Source organism: Anguilla rostrata, chromosome 2, assembly GCF_018555375.3.
Source record: "Anguilla rostrata isolate EN2019 chromosome 2, ASM1855537v3, whole genome shotgun sequence".
NCBI classification, from domain to species: Eukaryota; Metazoa; Chordata; class Actinopteri; order Anguilliformes; family Anguillidae; genus Anguilla; species Anguilla rostrata.
In genome coordinates this window covers 16,832,648-16,857,298 of record NC_057934.1, presented here as the reverse complement: position 1 = coordinate 16,857,298, position 24,651 = coordinate 16,832,648, and the positions used below count along the sequence as shown (strand labels likewise).

Below are 24,651 nucleotides of genomic sequence, written 5' to 3'. Positions count from 1 at the left end.
TGGTCTCTGTTGTTTTTACCAATGTGAGACCAAGATGCAAAACGCCCCATACCTGTCAGGCACGACCACTTTCCCACACAAGTGGTTCTTACTTCTGCCTTTACCAGTGGAAAAATCACATGAGATCCCTGCCATATTCCCATGTCATGTGGGTGGTCAGCCCAGCTACGGAATGCTACAGGTGAAAGTGCATAGGGTGCATACGGAGTATAGCAGCGCCTGCATTACCTCCATCCTCTTGATGCCCCCGACCCCTCGCCCACCATAATAGGACGCGTCCACGGTGGGCCACTTCTTCTTGGGCATCCCGTCCTCGTCATCTGACTCCTGAAAACAGTTGCAGGCATGAATGAACAACCACCAAAACCTGAACACAGACAGACAACTTCAAACGAGACTGACAGACCAACATTCAACATCAAGTAAAAAACAGATCATGTATTAAAAAGCCTGCACAGCAATACATAATATATCAAATAACCAACTATTCATAAATTGTTGATTACTCTTAAGATTACTCGGGTTGTATGCTCTTAAGTATAAAAGAGTGGGTGACTGCTCTTTGTCCTCATACGAGACGTTTGGTTCCACCCAAAGCCATGGGATCCAATGCCCTCTAATTGACCTTCTAAATATGACTGATGCAGTTCTGATGGGTGGCAGCAAGGTGTAGGGGTTTAAAAACTGAACTTTCAAGTCAGCAGTTTCAGGTTCAAAGCCCAGTAAATATTCACTTGTATAAATGCAAAAAGGTGATCGATGCTCGAGGGGAACAGAGGGTTTCTGCTAATATAAGCATAAAGTCATCAGCAAGCACCAGCGTATGCGCACAGCTAAGAAAGCCAGACACAGGTGGTGATGGGTTCAAAGCCCCAACAGAGCAAAACCGCTGTACCGTAGGGCAAAGTCGCTTCAACTGCCCCAGAAAACTCCAGCTGTGTAAACGGATTACGGACTGCATGAAGTGAATAAAGTTTCGAGCGCTTTGAGCGGCCCTAGAAATGAGGCCATTTGCAAATCAAAACAAATGTTGTAATGTAATCCAAAAAAAGAAAAAGAAAAAAAAGAAAACACACCTGTTAAGCCAACAGGCACTCGAGAGAAAATACATTAGATGTGAAAGTGAACTCTACAGCACTCTGTGTAGGTGGCATTCAAACAGAGGGCACTGAATGTAGGTGCGGTCTACCCTGCAACTGCTACCACTAAAGAAAAGAGCAGCCATCCCCTTAAAGGGCCGCACTGATGTATTTGAGCACTGGGCCATGCACGCTTTCAGCTATAAAAAGGCATTGGCCAAGAGGGAACGTAAGCTGTCCTGAACCTCTGGCAGATTAAAAGCTCTTTAGTCTGAGATGCCCTGTTTCGTAACCAGAACTATTTATTCCCATTTAAAAAAAAATTAACAAAGCTCTTTTATTTGAAATCAGGCTCCAGGGCAGCTTAAGTCTAACCCTTGGGGGAAAAATCACAAAAACACAAGAGAGCCATTATGGCACAGATCTTATCGAAAGAACCTCTGTGTTCTACAGATGGGCCACCTCCGTATTCCTCTGTCCAGTAGGGCAAGCCAGGCTGTGATTGTTTTGGAGCAGACCGGCCCTTCTCTGTCATGTCCAGCTTCAAAGCCAGGCCTTGCTGTTAAGCCTTCTGTTCATTTACCTCCCATAAAACCATCAGAGACATGCAAAAGGTAAACACACGCTCTGCCAGTCTACTTTGAACATGGAGCCAGCAGACACAATCCCCAAATGAAGACTGGAATGTCTTGTCCTTGCAGGAGATGTTTGCATTTTATTTTAGTTACTTGCATTCATGTAGGCAGATGTTGGACATGAAAGTGTGCTGAACACTCTGTGTGTATCAATATGTACACTTTCATGTTCAATTATGGACAAAAGAGAGAAAATGGGTGTGTGCTGGTGGATGGGGGAGGGGGGGGGACTTACTGGTTCTGGGGGAGGGGGAGGAGGGGGTTCTTTGATGACCTGCAGATAAAAATGATGAGATAAAAATCTTTATTCAGACAGAGGAAAATCCCATATTATAACATACTCAGCACAAAAGCTTGATGTGTACAGGCTTGCCCTTTGCTTTGGTTAAGAATGTGCTTGCACTGCAGACTGAAAAGGTCATTGAATGGACACATTAGTACACCATGCACACCTGCTGATTCTACCTTGTTGAAACATGTATGGAAAATTAAAAATAGCATCCAAACAATTTGAGCTGAAAGAACTGTACAGACTTTTTTTGCTGCTTCAACAAATGCTACTTTGCATTTAAAATGAATGTGCTTATACAATGTTCATGGAATGATACCTGACATAACAAACGCATAGCTGAAGATCTATGCAGTCTGTGAACTACTTTAGCTATGAATGAGTAGGCACTACTGTGTGTCACTATGTCGTTATGTCAAACAATGTACTGTCCTCATTCAGTGTGACTGTACATGGATAGAACATCTATTTTCATGTGTATTCTGTATCTCTTCCGACCTACCTCAACCCTTCTCAAGATGCTTCGCTGGGCTCAAAGCAATTATTTTGGAACCATAGATCTAGACTACTAAAAGTGGCAGGCTTAAACATCAAAATGTTGAGTGTAAAATCAACTCTGATAGAGTATTTGCCACTAATAGAATACATTTGGTGCTTGTCAGAGTTCATAAGACACTAACAATATTACAGTATGTATGGGGTGAGATGGGGCTGAATAAACTTTTTTACAATCCTGTGCAGAGCTAGATAAGCCAGGTAGGCACTTACCACGGTACAGCACAGGGGCCAAAACCACCACATGAACAGGAGGGCCATGAGAAGGAAGAGCACCAGCAGAGTGATGAACAGGATGGTGCCATCAAACTGAAGAGGGAACAGACAAGACCCCTGACATGAGCATGACCCTCATGAGTCCATAAATCGTGTAAAACACTGACAGCAGGATCAGAGAGATATAAGGACAGTGGGAAAAAGCAGCATGAAAGGCCCATTCCCCCTGTTAAGTTCTTTGAATCCTGATTCCTGCTCAGATAAGGCTAGTTTGTTTGCCTTCCTCCCCTTCTTTATGCAGTGCGGCCCCTGAACTCTGCTTTAGTCCAGTGTGGGGGCTGTGGGCTTTTAAATGCAGATAACCACACAGGCCCCACTGTTAGATATCTGATTGAAAAGAGAGAGAGAGAGAGAGAGAGAGAGAGAGAGAGAGAGACAGAGAGAGAGAGAGAGAGAGAGAGATAAACTTACAAGTGGAAAAGGGAAAATGTAGAAATGAGACAAGATCATGCAATACAATGTAATGTAAAGATCATCCTCAAAAAGCACAGACAGAAGAAATAATATGAACCAAGAAACTATTTGTTGCATTCTTATACCGACAGAGTCTGCCCAGAATTGCTATTATGGTATTATCAGTATTTTTATCACATATTTTACATTTCAAAAAACCTCAATTCCTTATTCTAGAATCAATAGAAATGGATTTAAGTTTATGCTCAGTTTATTTCCTTCTGCACTCCAATGAAATGAAGTAATTGTCAGTTTTTTATCCATCTGTTCACTGCCAAATATCTATACCCAGTTATCAATAACTGCTTGAGCAATATATGTCTGCTTATGAAACTGAGCCTTTTAGGTACAGAGTAGGAACCCAGTTAGGTGGGGGATAGGTTCAACCAAGGAGTTAAAAAACGAATGTGTACCAAATCATTGTGTGAAACCATGAGCGTGTGCCTGTGCATTAGATTGTAGCTTGGTACTTACACACTCAGTGCTGGTGATGTGCACAGAACTGGTAATGAAGGACAGGCCCTCATTCATGCTGACCTGCAGGTAAACAACCCTATGAGAGAGAGAGAGACAGAGAGAGAGAGTGAGAGAGAGAGAGAGAGAGAGAGAGAGAGAGAGAGAGAGAGAGCATGCCCATCAGTGATACATCTGAAAAAGTCCAGGCTCGCCTCACCAGTCACACTTGGCTTCTCCACCCACATTTCATCCTGCCTCCCATCCCCCTTCCCAGCTAACAGAAAACATGGCAAGAACATGGGGAACATTCCAGTTAAATTTCCATTTGGTTATGAGAAAATGTTATGACAAGAACCTTCCAACATTCCAAGTCACAAGGAAACAGTTTAGCTTATAAGGTCGCTAACAAAATAGCACAATTGAATAACATTCGAAGTCCATTAAATGTTTCACCTGCAATGTTTCTAGTGAAATTAAATGTCTGGGCATAAGAATGCTTTAACTGGATGCTTTTTATTAAACAGCTCAGAGTAAGAGAACAACAAAATGACGTGCTTCCAATAACACCAGAAGTTACATCACAATTACCAGAACTTCCATCAAGAGCAGAAGAAGGAAATTAAGAAATTTAGAAGGATCCGTGCAGTGAAGTAGACTAACACCACATCTGTTATGCTTTATAACTGGGGAGGGAAATAAAACCAGCTCCATTAAGATAGCAGCTCGGTGAATCATGCAGATTTGATGGTAATACCTCCATCAGGCTTACAAATTAACCTTATAATTCCACCCACAGAAGTAGCAGAAAAAAGGGATAAAGTTTGCCATAACAGCATAAGAAATCAAAAGAAGATGGCTGCACACCAGACTTGCGCTCGATAGGGTCTACTGCATTCCTCTCGCTGCATTTTATCGCTGCATGCCTTACATGCAGTCTGGCATGTTTTTCTCAAGGTGCTATCACTCTTCTGGAGTCAGAGAGAGGAGATCCCATCCTAACCCCATCAATGGGAAAACTGAACACAACCCAGCAGACCTGAAAATGGCTTTTTATTTATTAATTTTTTTAATTTAGTGTGTGCATGCGCGTGCGTGTGTGCTTAACTGGCCGACAGGGAGAGCAAAGCTGAGTCATTTGACTGACGAGCCTCATCCAATCTGGAAGGAGAAAGGCTGGAACCTGGCAGGGGTGGGAGCCACTGTGCCGACAGGCAGCTGCCAAGGCCGGGCTCGGCTGCGAGGAGAGGAGGCGGGACCAGAAAAAGGGAAACGGACCCAGGAACGGCCGTTTAGGTGTGGATAAGCGTGCGCGGACAAGACTGTGAGTCCAGCCAACAGCGCTGTGCTACGCTGAAGAGGAGGCATTTGGAGATGCCGTTAGATAGAAGAAAACAGGGGGAGAAACGAGGGGGGAGAGGAGAGGTAATGATTCCAGGAACCGGAGAGGAGGGAGGAGACAGGATGGGTGAGAGAAGAGGAAGAAATCGGGGATTTGTGGGGAGGGAGCGAGGGAGGGAGGGAGAGACGGCTCAGTGGTTGAGGAATAGAGGCCACACAATAATTGGGCTTGAAACGAGGGTGGGGTGGGGTGACAAAAAGAGATTGTAAGAAATTGTGGGTTTGGAAGGATAAATGCAGTGTTTAGGCTGAGCAGATTATATCTGTATACTCTCTTCCTTAATTGAAACTGTGTGTGGTTACAGACTACTCTTATCTAACAAAGTGAAACATCTTCAAACTCCCACCACAACACAAATTTGTTGACAAATCAAAACGTTGGGGAAAACAGCAAAATCTGCAATCTGCTGTGATATATAACAAGAGTGCTGTACCAACACAAGTGCATTATTAATAATGGTGGAGTCATTGGGGAGAACTCTAATATCTAGCTCTATAGAATACTATGTCCATATCTGAGCGCCACACTACATGAAGGACATAAAAACTCGTCAGCAAGTACAGAGAAAAGCAACAAAAGGTTTCTGGTGGCAAATATCTACATTGTGGTATGAAAAAAACATAACAGACTTCATTCAATCCTATTTTGTCCTTAACTTTGACTTATAAACACACACGAGTGTTGCTTTTCCACTGACACATCTAGTCATTTTTAGAACAAAAAGAACAAAGGAAATCCAGAAACAGGCTTGGAAAAAACCTCGACATCTGGCGATAGTTATTGCTCAATGATGTCTCAACATTTTGACAAATATGGCAACAAGATAAATGGTTTCATACATGAGAAAGATAATACATCTCATTCCATAGGGACAGCAGTGTATATGAATGGTACCATAAGCCCAGACACAGCGCAGTTCTGTCCATAATCTTTAACAGAATCAAAGCACATCCAACCGATGGCCATTAGAAGCTGGAGTCTGATAAATCTGTGTCTCTGGAGAGCCACTGTGGTTATCAAGGACGCCAAGGAGGAGGCATAATGACAAAGACAAACAGCGCCGCAACAACTGAATCAGGAGCTCGCAGCTGAACATCCTGATGCGGGTGCCAAAAAATGGGATAAGTGTTTCATTCTGTTTCCCAGACAACGCAGAACAATTTCCCCATAACTCACCAAATGAGGGCAGCTGGAGACAGGCAGCTCTCCCTCCACATTTTTAAAAAATCATTTCATCATACAGATTTGGTGCAAAGACGAAAGGTATTTTCTTTACACGTGACTTATCACAAGACTCTCCTGGGCTACTTCATACCAGCTAATTTAATACATGTGTGAGCTCTGCTGCAGGATGAATCCAGTCTGGAACTGTGTAGCTCAAACCGTTTGAGAACAGTAGGTCAACATGTCAGAACTCCAAAATGTTGCATTTTTCAGCCAATAACATGGAAATCAAATCAAAGTAGGCGGTCACATGTTGACAGCGAAGGCACCATTGACTATAATAGAATACAACACTTTTGTAAGCCCCCTGAAGTCATCATTTTCCCCAAAGCATAATCGTGAAACCCATGTCACGGTTGATTTCTCCCAGCACAACAGCAGATGCTTAGGCTACTGTCTGATTCCAATAGACACAATTCTACATTCAAAAACATCTATTACACTCAAAAAGAGAACACGTTGGGTTTATACAGGGACAGTATGTGTGGATGGGGATACTGTAGGAAGCTCACCCAACAGCAATCTTCATTCAAGTATTTAGATACATTTTATAACAGGGTGTGTCAAACATGGATTTCCACCTCTGATCCCCAGATTTAAAATATAATCTTTGTGCTTTCTCAACCTTTTTTATACAACTAATATTTTCACTTGGTTCTTGTCAAGTTGAAACCACTTGCCTCCCTGCCCCCCCTGCCCCGACTAAAAAGAAAAGGTCACAAATATTTGCTGGTTTCAAACAACATAATTATTAGGAAATGACTAAAAAAAAACAGCCTTTTTTAAAACCACAAAAAGCTGACTATAATAAAACACTGCACTGTGGCTAAAAACTAAAAACAAAGGGCAAAGGCACCAGTGAAGACACTTGGCTATAATGTAAGGTTTAACTTCAGGCTTCAAGCTTAACCTGAAACCTCAAAAAATAATGGAAAAAAAAAGTTGCTGTGTGTGACACTTTTACCAAATCAAACTTGCTTAGCTGGAGATCAAACAGCACATTGCAAACGCCAGGTTGAATAAAAGCCTAAAAATCAGCTGCGGTGGCAGTGGTCCACTTTCATCAAGTAAAGTAAAAGCTCGAACAATCCCAAGAATTCTCCCAGACAAGACCAAGGCTGACACATTCCTCACACCGTCTGCAGCCAGCTGAACAGATAGCTGAGTGTTTGGGTCGGGCTGGATGGCCACTTGGGGTTCAACACTGCCAGTGCCGAAAAACAAAAGCCAGACATGGGAACTTCCCTGCCCTGCGCTGTACTATAGCTTGTTTTGGAATGGTTCTGCTAGTCTTCAGACCAGGCCATGACTGTTCTGCTGTCTAAAGGCCAAGACAAAGGCTTGTCAAACTAAGTGAAGCTGCAGTGGATTTTCAGGCTGAAGGGCTAACTTGAACAGACATCTCAGATTTACTTATAACAAAGTGATTGTCCGTCTAGATTAGGGAGAAATTGCACACTGTAAAGCAGAATTTCAAGTGACATTGACAATTTTTAACAACAACTTTTGTACAAATCATTTTTTTAATAAAGCTTAGAGGTTATTGTCAATGTTTTTCATACATTTTCAGGAAACACATAAAATACAGTAATGCAGACTAATAGACACTTACTTCCCAACTTCTTCTATGACTGGTGCAGGGCACAGCAAGTATGTGTCTTCTATGTCCGCAGGTTTCGTATCTAGAAAGACATATGCATTGCTATTAGTTCAAACGTTTCGAAAAAAATGTTATCATTATCTTCCAAATTAACGTGGAAACTGTATTTTAAAACACTAAGAATAAATGTAGACAAATCTTTTTTCTTTTAACTGAAAAAAGCCTGCTGTCTTTCCTGAAAAAAGCAGAAAGCAAGTTCAAAGGTTCTTTCCAGTGGCTAACATTAATGCAAACTGGCACTACATCGACATTTTACTTATCTGAAGGATTCAGAAAGGAGTGAATTCCACTGAGCACAGCATGAATTACACACAGGAGTACTTACTGACAGTTACTGTGTCATTGACCTTGAAGCTACATAGGACCTGGTCGATATTTCTGGCGTGTAAAAACCCGTTCCCTCTCACGACCACTTGGAACGACTCTGAAAATGAAGGACAAACAAAATCTTGAAATTTGGAAAAACCTTCCAAACTAGTAAAATATGTGCAGACCTATTCACGTGAACTATAAAAAATATATACCAGATATTACACAATTACTGGTGTTTTATGTATGCTTCTATTACAGAGAATACACAATATATAGGTAGGAATTTAAAACTGCCAATTTATACATATAACACGTTTGAACATGTATTACAAATGACATGCTTGTTGATTTTGAGCATTCGTATTGATATAGCATTACATTAATTTAGCAGACACTTTTATCCAGAGCAACAGAGGATGCAGGAGAAACATAAATGCAAACACCTAATTAATATGAGCAACAGTGCTCGGTCTGGCTAACAACATTCCAAGACTAGCAAGCAGAGGTGTAACACAACAAAAGCACAAGTGCAACTTAACTATGCTAACCAAGAAAAAATAAAAATTCTGGATTCACACATCCATAGCAAGTCCAGAAACATATTAGTAAACAATTAGTAAACATCTGTAAAAATGTAATATTTTAACACGTTAGTGTTTTTGGGAGATATAATATAAGGCATCCACAGATCAGTGAGCTGCCCATCATAGGGAAACGCTTGAGTAAGGAAAAATACCAGGCCCCTATATAATAAAAGTAGGAACCCAATGCTAAAAATGCAGGCTCAGTCAGCTGAATCACACTCAGCAGGAAACCAACAGCCAATTAACTAAGACTGGTTGTGTAAAACACATCATTATTTAGACACACCAAGGAAAAACACAATTGTTGCAGCTGCACATATTTCACAACACAGCTGACAGCACACAACCGCAATTTAACCACCCAGCATTAAACGCATAAAAAAGCTTTATAAAGCCCCATTTGATACTTCCTGTTTATTGCTTCATAATACATACATTTTAGTGCTGTGTGTATGTACGTAAATATATACACACCATGCCAGTACATGTACATCACAATATGTAACTACTGGTATAATACACATACATAGTGAATGATAAATACTACTTCTCTTCACTGCTCAGGTCCAGGGTCAAGAACCACTGATTAAAACCAATATGGCCCAGGATTTCTATTCATTGTCAAGAGTACACTAGACAGCCAGAAGGTTTGTTTCAGCGGAAATGCTTCTGTCTGTCCTAGTTACCACATGCGCTAGCAGAAATTCCACGATCCCATTCCACTTACAGTTCCAGGAATTTTTTTAATGGGTACCCAGCTACTTATTCAATTAGCTGCTCCATAAGGCTTGAGGGCAGAAAGTGAATTCAGCCTCAGTTGACTTCATCGGCACACCCAGAAGCAAGGCACTCCAATGTATTACATTATCTCAATGGAAATGAGTCTCCATGGATTTCTTATTTGCGGGCATCATCCATTTTCATCAGCAGCTGGCCTCCAGGGGGCACTAATGCAAATCCAGAGCCTGATGAATGGAGCTGTAAATTAATCAGACCTGGAAACATGGGCCTATACCATTACTCATGGTGTGCTTTCCATTGATCTATTGTCAGAGTCATTACATATGGTAATATTGCCTTCTTAAACGCAGAATTTCAGTAACACGAAAGTATTTTGGCTCCAATTCTTTCCTTTTAGTGTTGTTTGGATGGATGCCATAAGTTCACCAGAAGACATCCCAGCAGACATGTCTAAACCCTGAAGCAGGGCTTAGACATCAGAGTAATCATTGTAACAGCTGTATTGTGTAAATATGCCAGAGGCTTTAAATGTTATCGACACTGCCGTGTGATACACGCAGGTCTGGATTCAATTAACACTCGTCCTTAACTTTGCTGAAAAATGTCAGATGCAGTTCGGCACATTCATAAATCGCCAGAATTAAGCCCGATAACTGATTGTGAAGAAAAAAGCGAGCACTCGCACGTGATGTTGATAAAACACAGGAGTCTGTCTCAACGCTGGGGTTCTTACCTCCCGCACAGACACTGGAGGGCTCAGCTGCTAAAATCTCAATGCAAGACTTCTTGATAATCTAGAATGGGTTTAAAAAATCATGCAATTTTGAATACATTTAAAAATATGCCAAATAAACAAACAGTATGCCATGTTGTAATGCCACATTTAAGTTGCTGAATACTGAAAAATGTATTTGAAGTAACATGAGATGCAGTATATGCTACATTCATAACTTCACTCATATAGACATTGCAGTGTTATGTCTATATGCATGCATATTTGTATGTGTTTGCCATTCCTTGTTTAATTTCCAATTCTAATGTGTAGGTGTGACCTAATGAAAACAGTACTAACAAATGTTTTAGTCTTGTAACGGAATGCTTGTTTAAAATGTAATACTTTTTTAAAATTTTGAAGTGTTAAAAATGGTCATGTTTTAGCAGATTAACATGTTACTGTAATATTCTATAGTGTCGGCGTTCAGTTTACCGAGTCAATTATCCCTCTGAGCGCCTGGAACCCACCCATCACAGGAAACACATGTTCGATGGTGTCCGCGATGGTAGCCAGCTAAGGAAAAAGATGAGCTGTCTTATTTATTTAAACAAGCCAACTGCGTCCAAGTTGGCATCTGAAGTACTGAAAACGTAAATATAGGTGTATGTATGTCTATACATTAAAATAAAAGTAGGCTATAGACACGTTGGAAGTGAAAAGTCCAGAGCCTTATTCTTAGCTGATTTTATGAGGGAAAAAAATTAATTGTTAACCCAGTGCCCCAGGGCCACATTTCACAGCATAATTTGCTCTTCATAATATAGAACCTCTTCGACTGCATTGCAGTTAGGAATCCCCAGAACCATGCTCATTACAAAGGCACTTATTAACTGACTTATTAATCACTTTATCTTCTGTGTTACCATGCTAACGATTTTGCAAAAAGTGCTCAAGGAAAATCTGACAGTTAATGGCATTATGGGAAAAATGTTGGACTGATTAACTGATCAGTCTTACCTGTGTCTCATTGAAGTCTTTCACTCCCACGCAGTACACGATGGCTCCTAAGGCCCTAGCTTTCTCTGCCTGTATAAGGGTAAAAGGAGGCTGTTCATACCACATCCATCCAAAACACACCAGCTCTCAAAAGGCTGCCACAGGTTTGCTTAACTGACCTCTTGCTGTGCATCTGTCAGTTGATGTTCATTTAGCTCTCCATCAGTCAATGCGATGATGACACTTGCTGTACCTGTAAAGCACATGCCAATATAAAGCACCTTTCTTCCACAAAACAGTCCATAAAGCTGCTTTTCCAAACAGATACTTACCAAAGTTCTCTCTGCGTATTTGTTCATTTGCCTGAAACAACACGTGTACAACAATAAATATCAACGGAATGACAATATTAAACAGCAAAAAGTAATAAAAGAAAAAGGACATTATTTACCTTTTCCAGTCCGAGATGCATAAAGGTATCCCCACCTGGTATCTCCCTTCTCAAGAAATTAAGCCCTTTTCGTATTTCATCCCTTGAAATCAGAAAATTAAAAACAACAGGAAAAAATATCAGAAACCCTATATCACTCACAATAGTTTCGTTTTTTTGGATACAGTGAAATGGGTAATGCGTCAACAGGTTTTAACTGAAGAATAATCCAATACAAAATATTAATAAACAACATGGACGACAGACCCATAAGGTCTAGCCACATTACCACAACACAGAACAATCAGCATCCAACATAAGTATTTTGTTGACTGCAGGTCAACAAAATACTTAATAGACAATACTTGTTAGAGCGTGTGCCAGAACCAATTACAGTCAGCGGCCCTGTAGGCTGGTGTATAATTGGGCACCCTATAACCTAGGGAATGAGGGATTAGATCAACCAGTTAGTCCCTGCCTCATTATGCAATCATTGATGATTCCACCTTTACCAGCCGCATAAACAGAGCAGTGCTCTAGTACATGTGGCTATGGAGCTTGGCTAGTGAGCTGCACGCCAGACAGAAACAGCAGTTGGCAGCATGTTTTTTGGAGGCTGTGCCTACTAGCCCTTGATCCGTCAAACCGGAACAGAGGCTGGCTGACGACTGAGAATGGGCATTCCGTATTGGGAGTAAATAACAAATAAGGGATAGCATTTTTATTCATAACAAACTTTACCTGTTCTCAGTTAGTTCCATTATTGTAGTTCCACGTGTTGAGAACACGATGAAGGACATCCGCAACATTGGACTGCAAGAAAACAAAAATGAAAACAGGACGAATTCCAAACAGGAAATGTGTCACACTGAGTTGAGGTAATGTTTCTTCTCACAGTTAAACATCTCCTGCTGGCCACAAGTACAGTAAAATGTTTAAAAATGTCATAAAATACAAAATTACACAAGCTGGTGATCACATGATCATATGGCGGTTAGAGTACAACATTGATGGAAAAACAACAAGGCTTCCTGAATGTAATGATGAGCAGAGCTACATTTGCTGCTCATTTCTAACCAGAAGGAACCAATAAAAAGGTAGTGGAATCCAAAGCAAAGCACTATTATTGGTTAATTTCATTTCCTTGATGGCACCACCCATAGAGAAGGTTCTGAAGCCTTATGCTTCCATCACCACCAGACAGACAAGCAGGAAGAGGAAAAGAATAGGGATGGAGCATCATTAATACAACCGACTGTCTCAGGCAGAATGTAGTAATTGCATACTATACATGCAATGCTAAACTAAAATATTTAATATTAACTTATTTCCATGTAAATCATCTGAAGATTTTGTATGGTATAGTTTTATAAGGTTTCTCTTCAAAATGGTTTTACCTAATGAATTTTTCAGCCAGATGTTCGACAAACGAGTAGATCTCTATCCAGTGATGTTTCACACTTCCAGATCTGAAAGAAAAAAGTCAAAATCTTCAATTCACAGTAAGTGAGAATACTGTACATTTACTTAATTGCACTTTTGATTGAGATTGAGTAATAGCGATTCAGCTGGAAGCCTATCTGACGAAAACATTGCTACATTATTTTTACTAGCTCTCCGTAATCCATAGTTCCCATCATTATGCCTAGCTATATCCATTTCTCGCATTTTGTATGTCTTGGAACACCCTTCAACATAAACACAGCACCACTGATTAATCGCAGGCCCAAGAGAGCTCCACATGTAGGCTAATTGCCTTTTTTTTGCCAGATGTATCTGCACAAGCAAGTGAGGCTTGACACCCCCTTTTTTTCTCCTTGCAGCAGACCATTTGAACGGTCGCAGATGGCAGCGAACGAATTCTCAGTCCGAAAAAAAAGAGAAAAACAAGCCGTAAATAAACCGTGACTAATTTGACTTCCGAGGGACACCTCCCCCACCTCCTCTCCGAAGGTGAGAGGAAAGGAGGAGAACGACTGATAACTTAATGGCAGCTCCTTAACCTAATTTAGCACCGAGCTCAACTCCCCGAGGGACGGGGGGAGGAAAGCACAGAAGGAAAGGGCCCCCGTACCTTCTTTTTGGGCTAGTAAGACCATACCAGCACATGACGCGCGACAGAGGGCTAGACGAAACAGACGTGAGCTCACTGGCCCCTCTCAACCCCCAGCGAAAATAGCACAGCGATGAGAGAAATCCAACTGCCAGGCAGACATAAAACATTTAGACTGGTGAGCGGCAGCAGCTCTCCTCAGTATATTTACCATTTACACTGATGTCTGCATTGATGTCTGAGATCGTTTGGAAAAACAGTTCCCAACCATTACAGTCCCCAGGAGCAAATTTGTTTTCTATTAAGCATTAAGCATTATTAACAGGGGATTTTTGTTCTTATGTGGTAGAAACAGTTTGCTTTAAAAGATTTAAGATCGCTTGCTAACAAAATAATTAGAAGTGTCACCCTAATCCTGCATCCTGTGACCTGCTTTGACCCTTCTCACAACCCAAGTCCCAATCCAGCGTTTTGGAACCATTACATTAATAATGGAATTTAAAGGGATTATGAGAGTATTTACATCACACACAAATCAGTTCCCCAGTTTTGGTTTTATGACCAATACAAATTTTCTTTTTTTTTTACCATGCAAACCTCATGATTTTGTTTGAGAAAGAGATGGGAGAGAGGGAGCAAGAAAGAGAGGGATGGAGAGAAAGACAGAGAACGAAAGAACTTTCTTTTAAAAATGTGCACTGCCGCACCACTCCGAAACCCTGCCAGACTTTGAAACTCGAACGCAAAAACCCAAATTGCACTTGCGTAGGCAAGCCAGCGTTTTATTTGTGAGGACAGCGAATGTGCTGAAAAGCCATTCTGCAGTGGCGTGAACACACAGGGTTGGAATGCAGTGACCAGCAGCGGGAGGGGGACCCAGCCACTCTGAAACACTCCGGAGTTCGGCCTTTTATACAAGAAGCAAACTCCTAGTTCCCTTTGATGTTGACAGCTGTTGGAAAATTTTGTGTGTGTGTGTGTGTGTGTATATATATATATATATATATATATATATGTGTGTTCTTTTTTTCCAAAACAGAGGGTAACCTGAAGACTGGGGTCTCGGTTTTTGAAGTTCTAAGATCTTTTTTTGCATCACAATGGATTTTAGTGGTCTTGGTTTTTCAAGCCATCGGTAATTGTGGGATTGCTGCCTTGCTTGCACTTTCCTCACCTGTCCAAACAGCATAAAAAAAGGATGTGGCTAATTTCTTGGTGAAATCTGCGATGAAAGCAATATAAATACCATTAGAGGACTTTTTTTCATGCGGTGTTCTTTGTTTGATCTAAGGTGGACAGCCTGTGTTTAAATAAAAATTTCCAGCTTCACTTTTCCAGAGCAAAAGCACAACTTTCACCAGCTTTAGTGCCAAGTTGCCAACCTATGCAGTACGTTAAATGTATTTAGTATATCAATATAAACATATAATTAAGGATTATCTGAACATGACTAAGATGAAACAGATTTCAACAAACGCTCCAGTCTCTTTATATACACATGTAATGCACATACAGGTGAATCTATGGAACTCATTTCAGATAAATGTAACAATAAGCAAGAAGCTTCAAGGGCTTCAGGAAGACTGTGAAAATTAAGGAAATGAGTAAACATTGTGCCTCTAATATGCTTCCTGTGCATACTATACAAACTGGCATGGTATTGTTCATGACTGAAAGGAAACAAAACATCATACATCTATTTATAAAATAATGCAGGGAAACAAAAATGTTTTGAGAATGCGGAATATAACTATATTATCGCCACTGTGAATAGAAAGTTTTGTCTCCATAGACCAGCGACAATATCTCCATGAAATATTTCCGACCAGTTTAATACAACAACCAAAGAGCCCAGTAATGCAAATGGCTTAATCGTACAGAACATGTTATGGTTAGTCATCGCTGAGTGTTCATTACAGTTATTATTTGTTTGCTAAGACGATGCCTTTGTACAGGGTAATAGACTGTGGTTATAGTCTCATGCTCCATTATACATGCACTAAATTGGATTTTGTTTTATTTTTTTAATGAGTAGACCAATATTGCCCAGTCAAATTTTGTGATAACAATCACCAAGATCTGCTTCAGGGATGAGCAGCAAGAGCCAGGAAGCTTGTGGAGGCCACGCCCTTTATGTCTATAAAGTATGATGAAACTGAAAGTAAAACAAATAAATATTGAAATAAACGCATTAGTGAAATTATCGAATACTGATCCCTGTCTGGACACAATTAGAATTATGTGGCAACAAAAAAAGAAAAAAAGATTGTAAGCAACTGCAAGATCACTTAGGCACATCCTTTGCATTTTCAAAAGGAGAGGTGGGGGAGGGGCGGGTTGGTGGAGACGATATGTTGATGACCTCATCTGCGCAATCTGGAGAGTGGAATGCACTCGAGCGCTCGCGAGCGTGGAAGGAGCACGCTTCCAGCGCTGTGAGGTGCTGTATCCTCTTCCAGCAGAAGCTGGCACAGAACCTCCCCCGCCTGCAACCAATAAGGGCTGCTCCCATTTAGGCCAGTGTGGGCTGGGGCTTGCGCTGAAACCGCTAACCTACTTTCTCTCGGGGGCCTTCTCTGCATCCCCAGCCCTCGCCTCCTCAAACAACATATTTAAGAACCTCTCTGACACATGCTTCTGCAAACAGACCAGTGATTTACTCCATACAATGACTGCCATCTTTACTTCTGGTGCACAATAAAAGGTTTGATACCCTTAAACTCAACGTTGCTAAAATGGGGTGATAAACGTTCTGAAAGGATTTCAGATTTAAGACTTTCAAAAGATTTTCTCATCAGACTCCCTAATCCAGAGTAATATTCATTTTACTTTTTTAACCAAATAATCCATTCACACAGCAGCATTTCCACTGAAACAATTCATGTAGACATCCTTCACAACCTTGCTTAGGGGTAAAACAGTAGGTCCAGCCTTGGAACGTGAACCTGACCCTTAAGCAAAGCCCTTGCTGAACACTGCTTTCTCTTGTCTCATTAGTCCTTACTGGCAAGGAATGGGATGCAAGACATGGCCTCAAGGCTCTGGTGTTTAACTGGGTTAAAAACCTACTGCTCTACATCCCTGAAAAACACATTCCATAGGTAGCAGGTTTCGGCATGTCTGCATTATTTATAGCTTGCAGCTGTATCTTAGGCGCTCTCATCTGTCTTTAGAAGCATGACTTAACGCCCAGGCCACGGCAAGTTAAATAACAATTTGCGAATCTGACAACGTTTTGCAGTGATTAAAATTCTCCAGTGGCCAGCTTCAACTTCAAGAGCCCGACACGTAGCTCCTCCGAACAGCGCCCCCATGGGGAGAAAAAAACTGCCATCGATTCCAAAAATAGCCCCCCTTCTCCCCATAGCCCCCCCCCCCCCCCACCAACCAACCAGGATTTGGGGTAAGGTGTTTCATCTGGAGATCAGGCTGTAACCGAAACTCCACAGGCTTTAGAAAACCTGTTGGGGGATACAGAGACACGCCGATCTCACATGATGTGTGCAGATCGAGCTGCTGTGCGGAAAGTGTGTGCGGAAGATTTGGGTTTCTCTCAAATGCAGAAGATTTGGGTTTCCTCTGGTTGCTCATCTTGTCGCTGGGTCACAGGGTTCACAACATACTTCAGGAGCTCTTCTGTGTTCTGCGCTTCTTCACATCCATATGCACAGACATGTATACCCACACACATGCTCATATTTCTTAATGAGAACCCAAAATAACCCCTGGACACAATCAGCAGCTTTCCTGAACTATGCCTCACAACTCCAAACTTTCAAACTAAACTTTAGCTTACTTTATCTTCCCAAAGGCAAACTGCCAAGTACAGTAATCAAAATAAATGAAAACAAAATGTCCGTTTTGAAAAGCAAGAATTCAACATTTGCCTTTGTAAGTTGAATGTTAAGGACAATTGAAAGTGCAAAATTTGCATTTATTTGTAAGTGAACAAAGGTTGTTTGAATCCAAGGGTATGTCTATAAATAAAGTTAGAAAAACATGACGGGAGGTACACAGCATTATTAGCTAATTTCATCAAATGTGTGCAGACAAAATGTCAGGCACAGATGGGACATGAGAACTTATACAGCAGACATACGATTCTTCACTTTTTTACCAGTAGTATATGCTCGGTGGTTTCCAATACAACATTATGAGCTCATCACTAGTCATATAGCCACTGAACCACAAATGAATTACTGATGCAATATGAATAAGAAAACAGCCAAACCAGGAAATTCTACTCCTTTCTCCATTGATTTCTCCCTTGTTGGGTTTGCTTATTTTTAGACCATGTTTTCCGGCCTAGTTTCCCTATGGGTTTAGCACACTGTAGCTTTGGTGATTGTCATGATTCATTGTGATTGTCATGCACTCTTAAACTCTGATGATAATGATGGACCATGGAAGCATATACCACCACTACTGTTCTCAGTGAAAAAAGTGGAGATGCTCTGTGGTGAAGGCAAACCAGCAGAGAAACAAGCCCTATTGTTTAGTGGGCCCCATTAAACAGCATGTAAGGACCCGGCAGTCTTGTTCAGTGGGGAGTGGTACAGGACTGGCTGCAATTACTATTTCAATATGCAGGGTCTTCTAACCGTCCAAGACAGGTTAAACAAATGAATGGCCATCTAATAGAAGAATGCACTTCCAGTCCTGAGTAATAATCTGTCATTAAAAACACCACCCAGATACCATAGCCTTCATGCCTCCTCTAAGTGTGAATTCACCAGAAACATTGCAGTTCCTTGGCTACACACAGTGATTGTTCCACATGGAAGACCCAACATGACAGTTTTGGCCTCTGGATGGATACATCCATTGACTTTACTTGGCCCAATTCATTAGGAAACCTGGAGTAGGCTACTTATCAGCTAGCAACATGACCATGGACATATTATATCTTAACACTGAAGGTAAATGGTTAAGACTAGGCAGAGGGGCACTGAAACCATGGTAGTTTTGTGTATCACTATCCGAAGCAATTCCTGGATCATGTTATATACGCAAACGAATGTTTTAAAAAAATATATAATTAAATATGATGTTGTTTTTTCTGTATTCTTTTGTTATAAATGATATACTGTCTATACTGTTCAGACTGTATTATATTTGTTTTGTACTTACTGTAAGCTGTCAATTGATTTCTTTGACCTGACTACCTCAACTACCAAGCTAATTTCCACAGCCACAGACACTCCTAAGAGCACATTACACTGGGGTTTGAACAGGAGAGATCTAAAGACAATGGTTCCTTCTTTACCACCATATGCAGAAAGTGTTTGTTACATTTATTCAAGTTTTTCACTTATTCCTGGGACTAGCAACTGAGATAGCTTACTTTCAAAAACATCAATCTCCCTGATTGTGACAGATTTCAAATGTTCAAAGGTAAAACAAGTGCTGCAAGGGGTATCCTTGGCAAAATCCAATGTACCCAAAAGTTGTATATTTCTCAGTTCAAAACATTAATAAAAGGAACATTTTCCATTTTCCGAACACTAGCAAAAATATGTATTCAGCAATACATCCTTAAGCCTCAAGACATACGCTTATCTAGAGCTGCATCCTTACACAGTAAAATGTCCTGTGTTTTAATTCAACTCTAACAGTGTTAATTCAACTCTTAACAGACAACAGCTGGTCCCATTCTGGAATGTGACCAAATATTATCTGTTAAGACTTGAATAAACACTGTTAGAGTTGAATTAACACTGGACATTTCACTGTGTACCATTTTTTTTCTGCCAATCTGAGTTCACATAATCAAAACAGAAAAGCTGTATAAATTGTGTGGATGACTACTGCCTTCTGCTGGGATTACTTAGACGCTTTCTGAAGTTGGACGAAAGACTTTTTAAATGTCACAGAAATTTCATCATCAAAACACAGATAGGCTTCTGACTTGCCTGCTTGCAGAGAACACAATTTCAAATTAGTCATCCACCACATGAGAGTCCAACAAAGGTTCTTAAACATGCATGTAGAAAAACAGCTGTAAAAGACAGTGTGTAACACTGATGTATCACTTTTACTGTAACTCTTTGTTCTGAGCCAAATGCAACATTAAATTAATTTGTTTTTAAGAGTCCTTTCCCTTTATTTATACTCTATTTCTGTCCACAAAGAGAAAACGACATGTGTGCACTCTATACAATTTGCTCGATGTATGCTAAGTTGACAGAATTTCATGGATATATAAGCAATTTATGAGTGTTGTATAACCAACTTATTAGTTTTTTATGGGCTTGAATACTATGACTGACATCTCTAGATGCACATATTAGATTCCTTTGGGAAACTATATTCATCCTATAGCAGTGGTTTTAAACTCAAGTCGTAGAGGGTCACTGTGTTCGACGTTTTTTGTCATTTATGTTCAGCCAGCAGCACATTTAGGCCTTGGACAAACGGTGTGCAGACTTTAGCAAATGAGTTACTTGCATCATACAGTGCAGAAGCGCACCAAAAACCAGCAGGCACTGACAACCTTCATGGCAGGAGTCATACTGCTGTCCTAATAGATGTGACATTGCACCGATCTCATTAGAATGCAAAAGGCATTGAACTTGTGAAGGTACATACTGGGCTTCTGGTATTTGGAGGTTACTGAATCAACGGAACTTCACCAATGAGAGTTTCAAAGACTGACGTAATGAAAGTCACAAAATATGCCTGGTACACTGTCCCACAATATGATGACATATGGTTTTTTTTTTTTTAATCATAAATGATCTACCAATCAAATCCTCCACAGGATCATAATCTGTATTTTAACTCAAGTTCATTGATTGCACTATTATGGCCATTCTTTTTTCTTCAGCCAGAAAATGAGCCAAAAAGAGTCAATGTACATTCAACAATAATTAGCAATCGATTGTAATTAAGTGTCCGAGTCAAATTATTCAAAGATTGCCCAGAAAATGTACAGGTTTTATTCCCACAGTTCTTTGGAATAAAGTCTGTTTCTATCAGTTCACAGGACTGTGAGAAAGGAAACGATTCGTTCCCAGACGCGGTAACATGAATTCCCATTAGTATCCAAGGGGAAAAAAGACCGACCACAAAGGAACATAATCACGATCTTCGAAAGTGCATGGTCAGCTAACTTTATTGTTAACTTTATTCAGCGCACTCCACCTCTTTTCTATTCTACCATACTTATGCGTATGTATATATTGTTTTACTTTTCCCACGGAGATCATTGTTTTGCATCATTAAATGCTTTCATTTGCAGCAGTAATTAGCAAAAAAGACTACAGAGTGTGTTGCATAAGAACGAAGAAATTGCAAGCTAACCATCTTTGTGGCTGAAGAACAAAAGACGTCAGTCGCAAAAAAACTTCCAACACTAAAAAAATCTACTTCGCAATATGGTAAATGAAGACGGCCCACACTTTTCCACCTTTTGCTTGAAAACTTTGTACTCCAGCCCTGTTGCTCAGGGCAGACAGACCGAACAGCTGGAGTGAAATGTAGCTCGCATCCTGCCCCGATGTGGGGGATGTGATGTTTTCTTTGCTTTCTAGTAGGCAATAGCACACAAGGCATGCACCATTTGTTGTATTGTCCAAAAACAAAAACCCGAAACAAAATGCATCCATACAGTGATCTGTTTTTCGAGTTCAAGTGACAACTAGCTTTTAGCAAACACCATAGATCCAAAATCACTGTAATTTTACAGAAACATTCGCAAGATATTAAGTTCCTTTATTATTTAAGTTTGTCTTAGTTATGACTGCCATGTTCTTGTTTTAAATAAAACGTGTATGTATAACCATAAGGATTGAGTTTTACTGGTTTGATCTGTGAACAAAAGAAACAAACGTGCGGAGATCACCATTACGCCCTGCACTCCAGCCTAAAAACTGCACTGTTTAGTTGTTTGGAGTGCAGTGAGTACAATGGTCAATTAAAAAGTAATATAGCCAAAGTGACTGTCACTTACTTGTCGAGGACAAAGTACAAGTCGAAAGCCCCTTGACAAGATCGCTCCTCATCTTCTTGTTCTCCCGGCTCTCCCTTGACAAGGGGCAGCGTGCACATCAAAAATCCAAGCAAAACTAGGACAAGAGAGAAATTCGACAAAGCGCTCGCCATTTCCCCAGAAAGTTGGTTCGCTAGATTTCCAAAAAACACAGTGAATAAATGCTGTGCGGCGTTTCACATTATCTCAAAATTCTTGAAAATGTTTTCTCCCGGCAGATGTGTCCAGGAGGCGTCAGGCACAAAGGATGGTCTCGGTTCTTGTTGGTGACGCTTTCTTTGCTTCCGCTAAGAGGCTCTGTTTCTTGAGCATTACTCAGACCGTCAGAAAGTCTTTCTTCGCGCAACTTTGAACAGAAGGGTAAGATTCTACTATACTAAAGTTTACACCCTATGGAACTGCTCCCCTTTCCAGAAAAACTGTGGAAATGCTTGTACTACGTATTCAACACATATAAGGTCTCCAAAAACAATCCCAGATTTTATTTTGGTTTAAAATTAATAGGATTCCTTCTTATATAGTAGGGGGAATAAAGCAGGACTTTTAAGCCAAAAATAAGTCCCAAAATGTACAAAAACAGAATACGATAGGTAAAGGCGATTTTTGAAAGTAGCCTATGTATTTTTCATTGAGAGCGATGTTGTGCAGAGATAGCGCTTTGGGAAATGGAAGCAGTTGCAAGGGTTACAAGACGACTTGGCAAATGAATCTGGTTTCATATTTCTGCTTTAGACAAAAAAATACTGGGTCAGATGCTGAACTTGCGCCACCTTGTTTGCAATTCTGTGCGCCTGCACATAATTGGAGGAATCTTGGTTTTCCATTTTCCACTTGTTCAGACAATATAATTACAGAGGCTTAATACTGGAGTAAACGCCTACAATCTGTTTTTAGTTTAATAATGTCCCATGCAGTTGTGGATGCTTTATTAATCGTTAATAACTATATTCAAAGCATTACGAAGACCTCCATCTCAAGTGGGTAACTGAATCAATTTAAGTTTAATTAATGGAGCTCTTAATGCGGCTTCTATGGATTGGCTTTCTTTTATGCCTTAAAATGTTTTAGCATTTAACACTGTCCTCATTGGTCAGAGGATTCTCTATTGCTCCATTAGGCTGGGGCACCCTTCTGATTGGCTCCCTCCCTCCCTGGACAGTGCTGTGGCTAATAATTTGTAGCTTCAAGGAACTCCCGGTCACAGCGGTCACTGACACAGCCTTGAGCCAGGCTGTAGGTCACTCTACTGCACAAAGCGCAACTATTTCAGCTCAGTGTAACACCCAGGAGCACAACGCAATCTCCATACATTTAACCTTTATTTACCCAGGGTAGGTTCACTGAGCTTGGATGCTCTTTTGCAGGAACGCCCTGCTTCACACTCGTACACATTCATACCTGGGATCTGCCCAGTACAACCACAATCCTCTATTGTTGGCCACTGAGCAGCTCCACTATGTTTGCAAGAGACTGGTGGGCCCTTCTCACTGGAGCTTCGTTCAACCTTACGTTCTTCACAACATACACAATACCATTGCCTTTCTTGATTAGATCCTTGTGATAAATGAATTTATTTTAAGTTTTTCAGGCATGCAACTGGAGAAAAATGTTGATTGTCTGAAAACCGATAATTTTTTAAGGAAATGTAATACGATTTGCAAACAGAAAAACAATTTATTTATATTTTGTATGTCGGCCTACTCATAAATTGCAATGCTGTGTTGTAGGCTTACTCATTTGGTTGATTCAGCATATAAAGTTACCTTTGACTGCAGACCATACATGGCTACAAACAGTATTTTACTGATATTGTAATTTTGCATTGTTCTATTAACTTTACCCCTGATAAAAACTGCAAACAAACCCCTGCTCCTAACCTCTGTTGTGAACCCTATCCCAACCCAAACCATTCCTGTAATTACACAAGGTGACAATGCGTACGCACATAGCAGTTTCCAGCAATTACACAGTACTTATTTGCATAATTACTGTGCAATTAGGCTTATTAAGTACCATTTAAAAGGTGTAGAAGCATTTAAGTGTTAGCTTTAAAAACACCCTTATTCACAGGTGGAGCGAATGCACAATTATGTGTTCTAAGCAGACAGCACAAAACTCAATATGATAAAAGAATAATTTTTGAAACCGTCAAAATATAGTGTTGTTATTTTTCATGCTTTGCAGTGTATGAACACCCATATTTATTTATAAACTGAAACAGAAAGGCCCCACCCCCTGATGGTGGTGCCTGGCTGAGGGTGGGGGGAAGCCATAAGCCAATAAGGAATCATGAATATATAGTGGCATTCATAGAAAGGGGGTGGTGACATTCTCTTTCCCCTTATGGCAGATTAAAGAGTTGCTTGTATGGTGCAATGAAGAACTCTTTCTTCTGTCGTGACTCAGTGACATAAAAGTACTAAGACCATAAATAATAAACATCCCTGGGAATTACACAGTAAAATGTCCAGTGTTAATTCACCTCTAAAAGTGTTAATTAAACTCTTTGCAGATTTCATTTGGTCCCACATTCCAGAGTGGTGTCAAGTGTTATCTGGGAAGAGTTGAATGTAAATGCATGGAAATAAATAACCTCAAATGCAAAATAGCAATTTCAAGTCACAGAATTCCATGACATGGCCAGAGAGCACAGAACACTCGCACACACACACACACACACGCACACGCATGCACGCACCCACGCATGCACAAAACAAGTGTAAAAACCCAAAGATGCCATCCACTTATTTCTATTGAAAAGGAAGGGTAAAGATTGTTAGAGGCCCCGGACCAGGGGTGCTATT

The 24,651-nt window shown here is 40.5% G+C and overlaps 1 protein-coding gene across 1 annotated transcript in view; it reads right to left on the bottom strand.

The window, feature by feature from the left end:
* Positions 1–22,535, bottom strand: part of antxr1c (ANTXR cell adhesion molecule 1c) — a 29,123-nt gene extending 6,588 nt beyond the window's left edge. Inside the window, exons 1-15 of the mRNA XM_064320842.1 lie at positions 21,809–22,535; positions 13,202–13,273; positions 12,546–12,617; positions 11,826–11,907; positions 11,707–11,737; positions 11,554–11,627; positions 11,396–11,464; positions 10,871–10,951; positions 10,397–10,457; positions 8,352–8,450; positions 7,979–8,048; positions 3,762–3,840; positions 2,772–2,867; positions 1,950–1,988; positions 229–327 (exon numbers count right to left, since the gene is read on the bottom strand). Of these exons, the coding sequence (XP_064176912.1) occupies positions 229–327; positions 1,950–1,988; positions 2,772–2,867; positions 3,762–3,840; positions 7,979–8,048; positions 8,352–8,450; positions 10,397–10,457; positions 10,871–10,951; positions 11,396–11,464; positions 11,554–11,627; positions 11,707–11,737; positions 11,826–11,907; positions 12,546–12,617; positions 13,202–13,273; positions 21,809–21,960 (1,176 nt within the window). The 5' untranslated portion in view covers positions 21,961–22,535. The remainder of the gene's footprint in view (positions 1–228; positions 328–1,949; positions 1,989–2,771; positions 2,868–3,761; positions 3,841–7,978; positions 8,049–8,351; positions 8,451–10,396; positions 10,458–10,870; positions 10,952–11,395; positions 11,465–11,553; positions 11,628–11,706; positions 11,738–11,825; positions 11,908–12,545; positions 12,618–13,201; positions 13,274–21,808) is intronic.
* Positions 22,536–24,651: the final 2,116 nt, after the last annotated feature.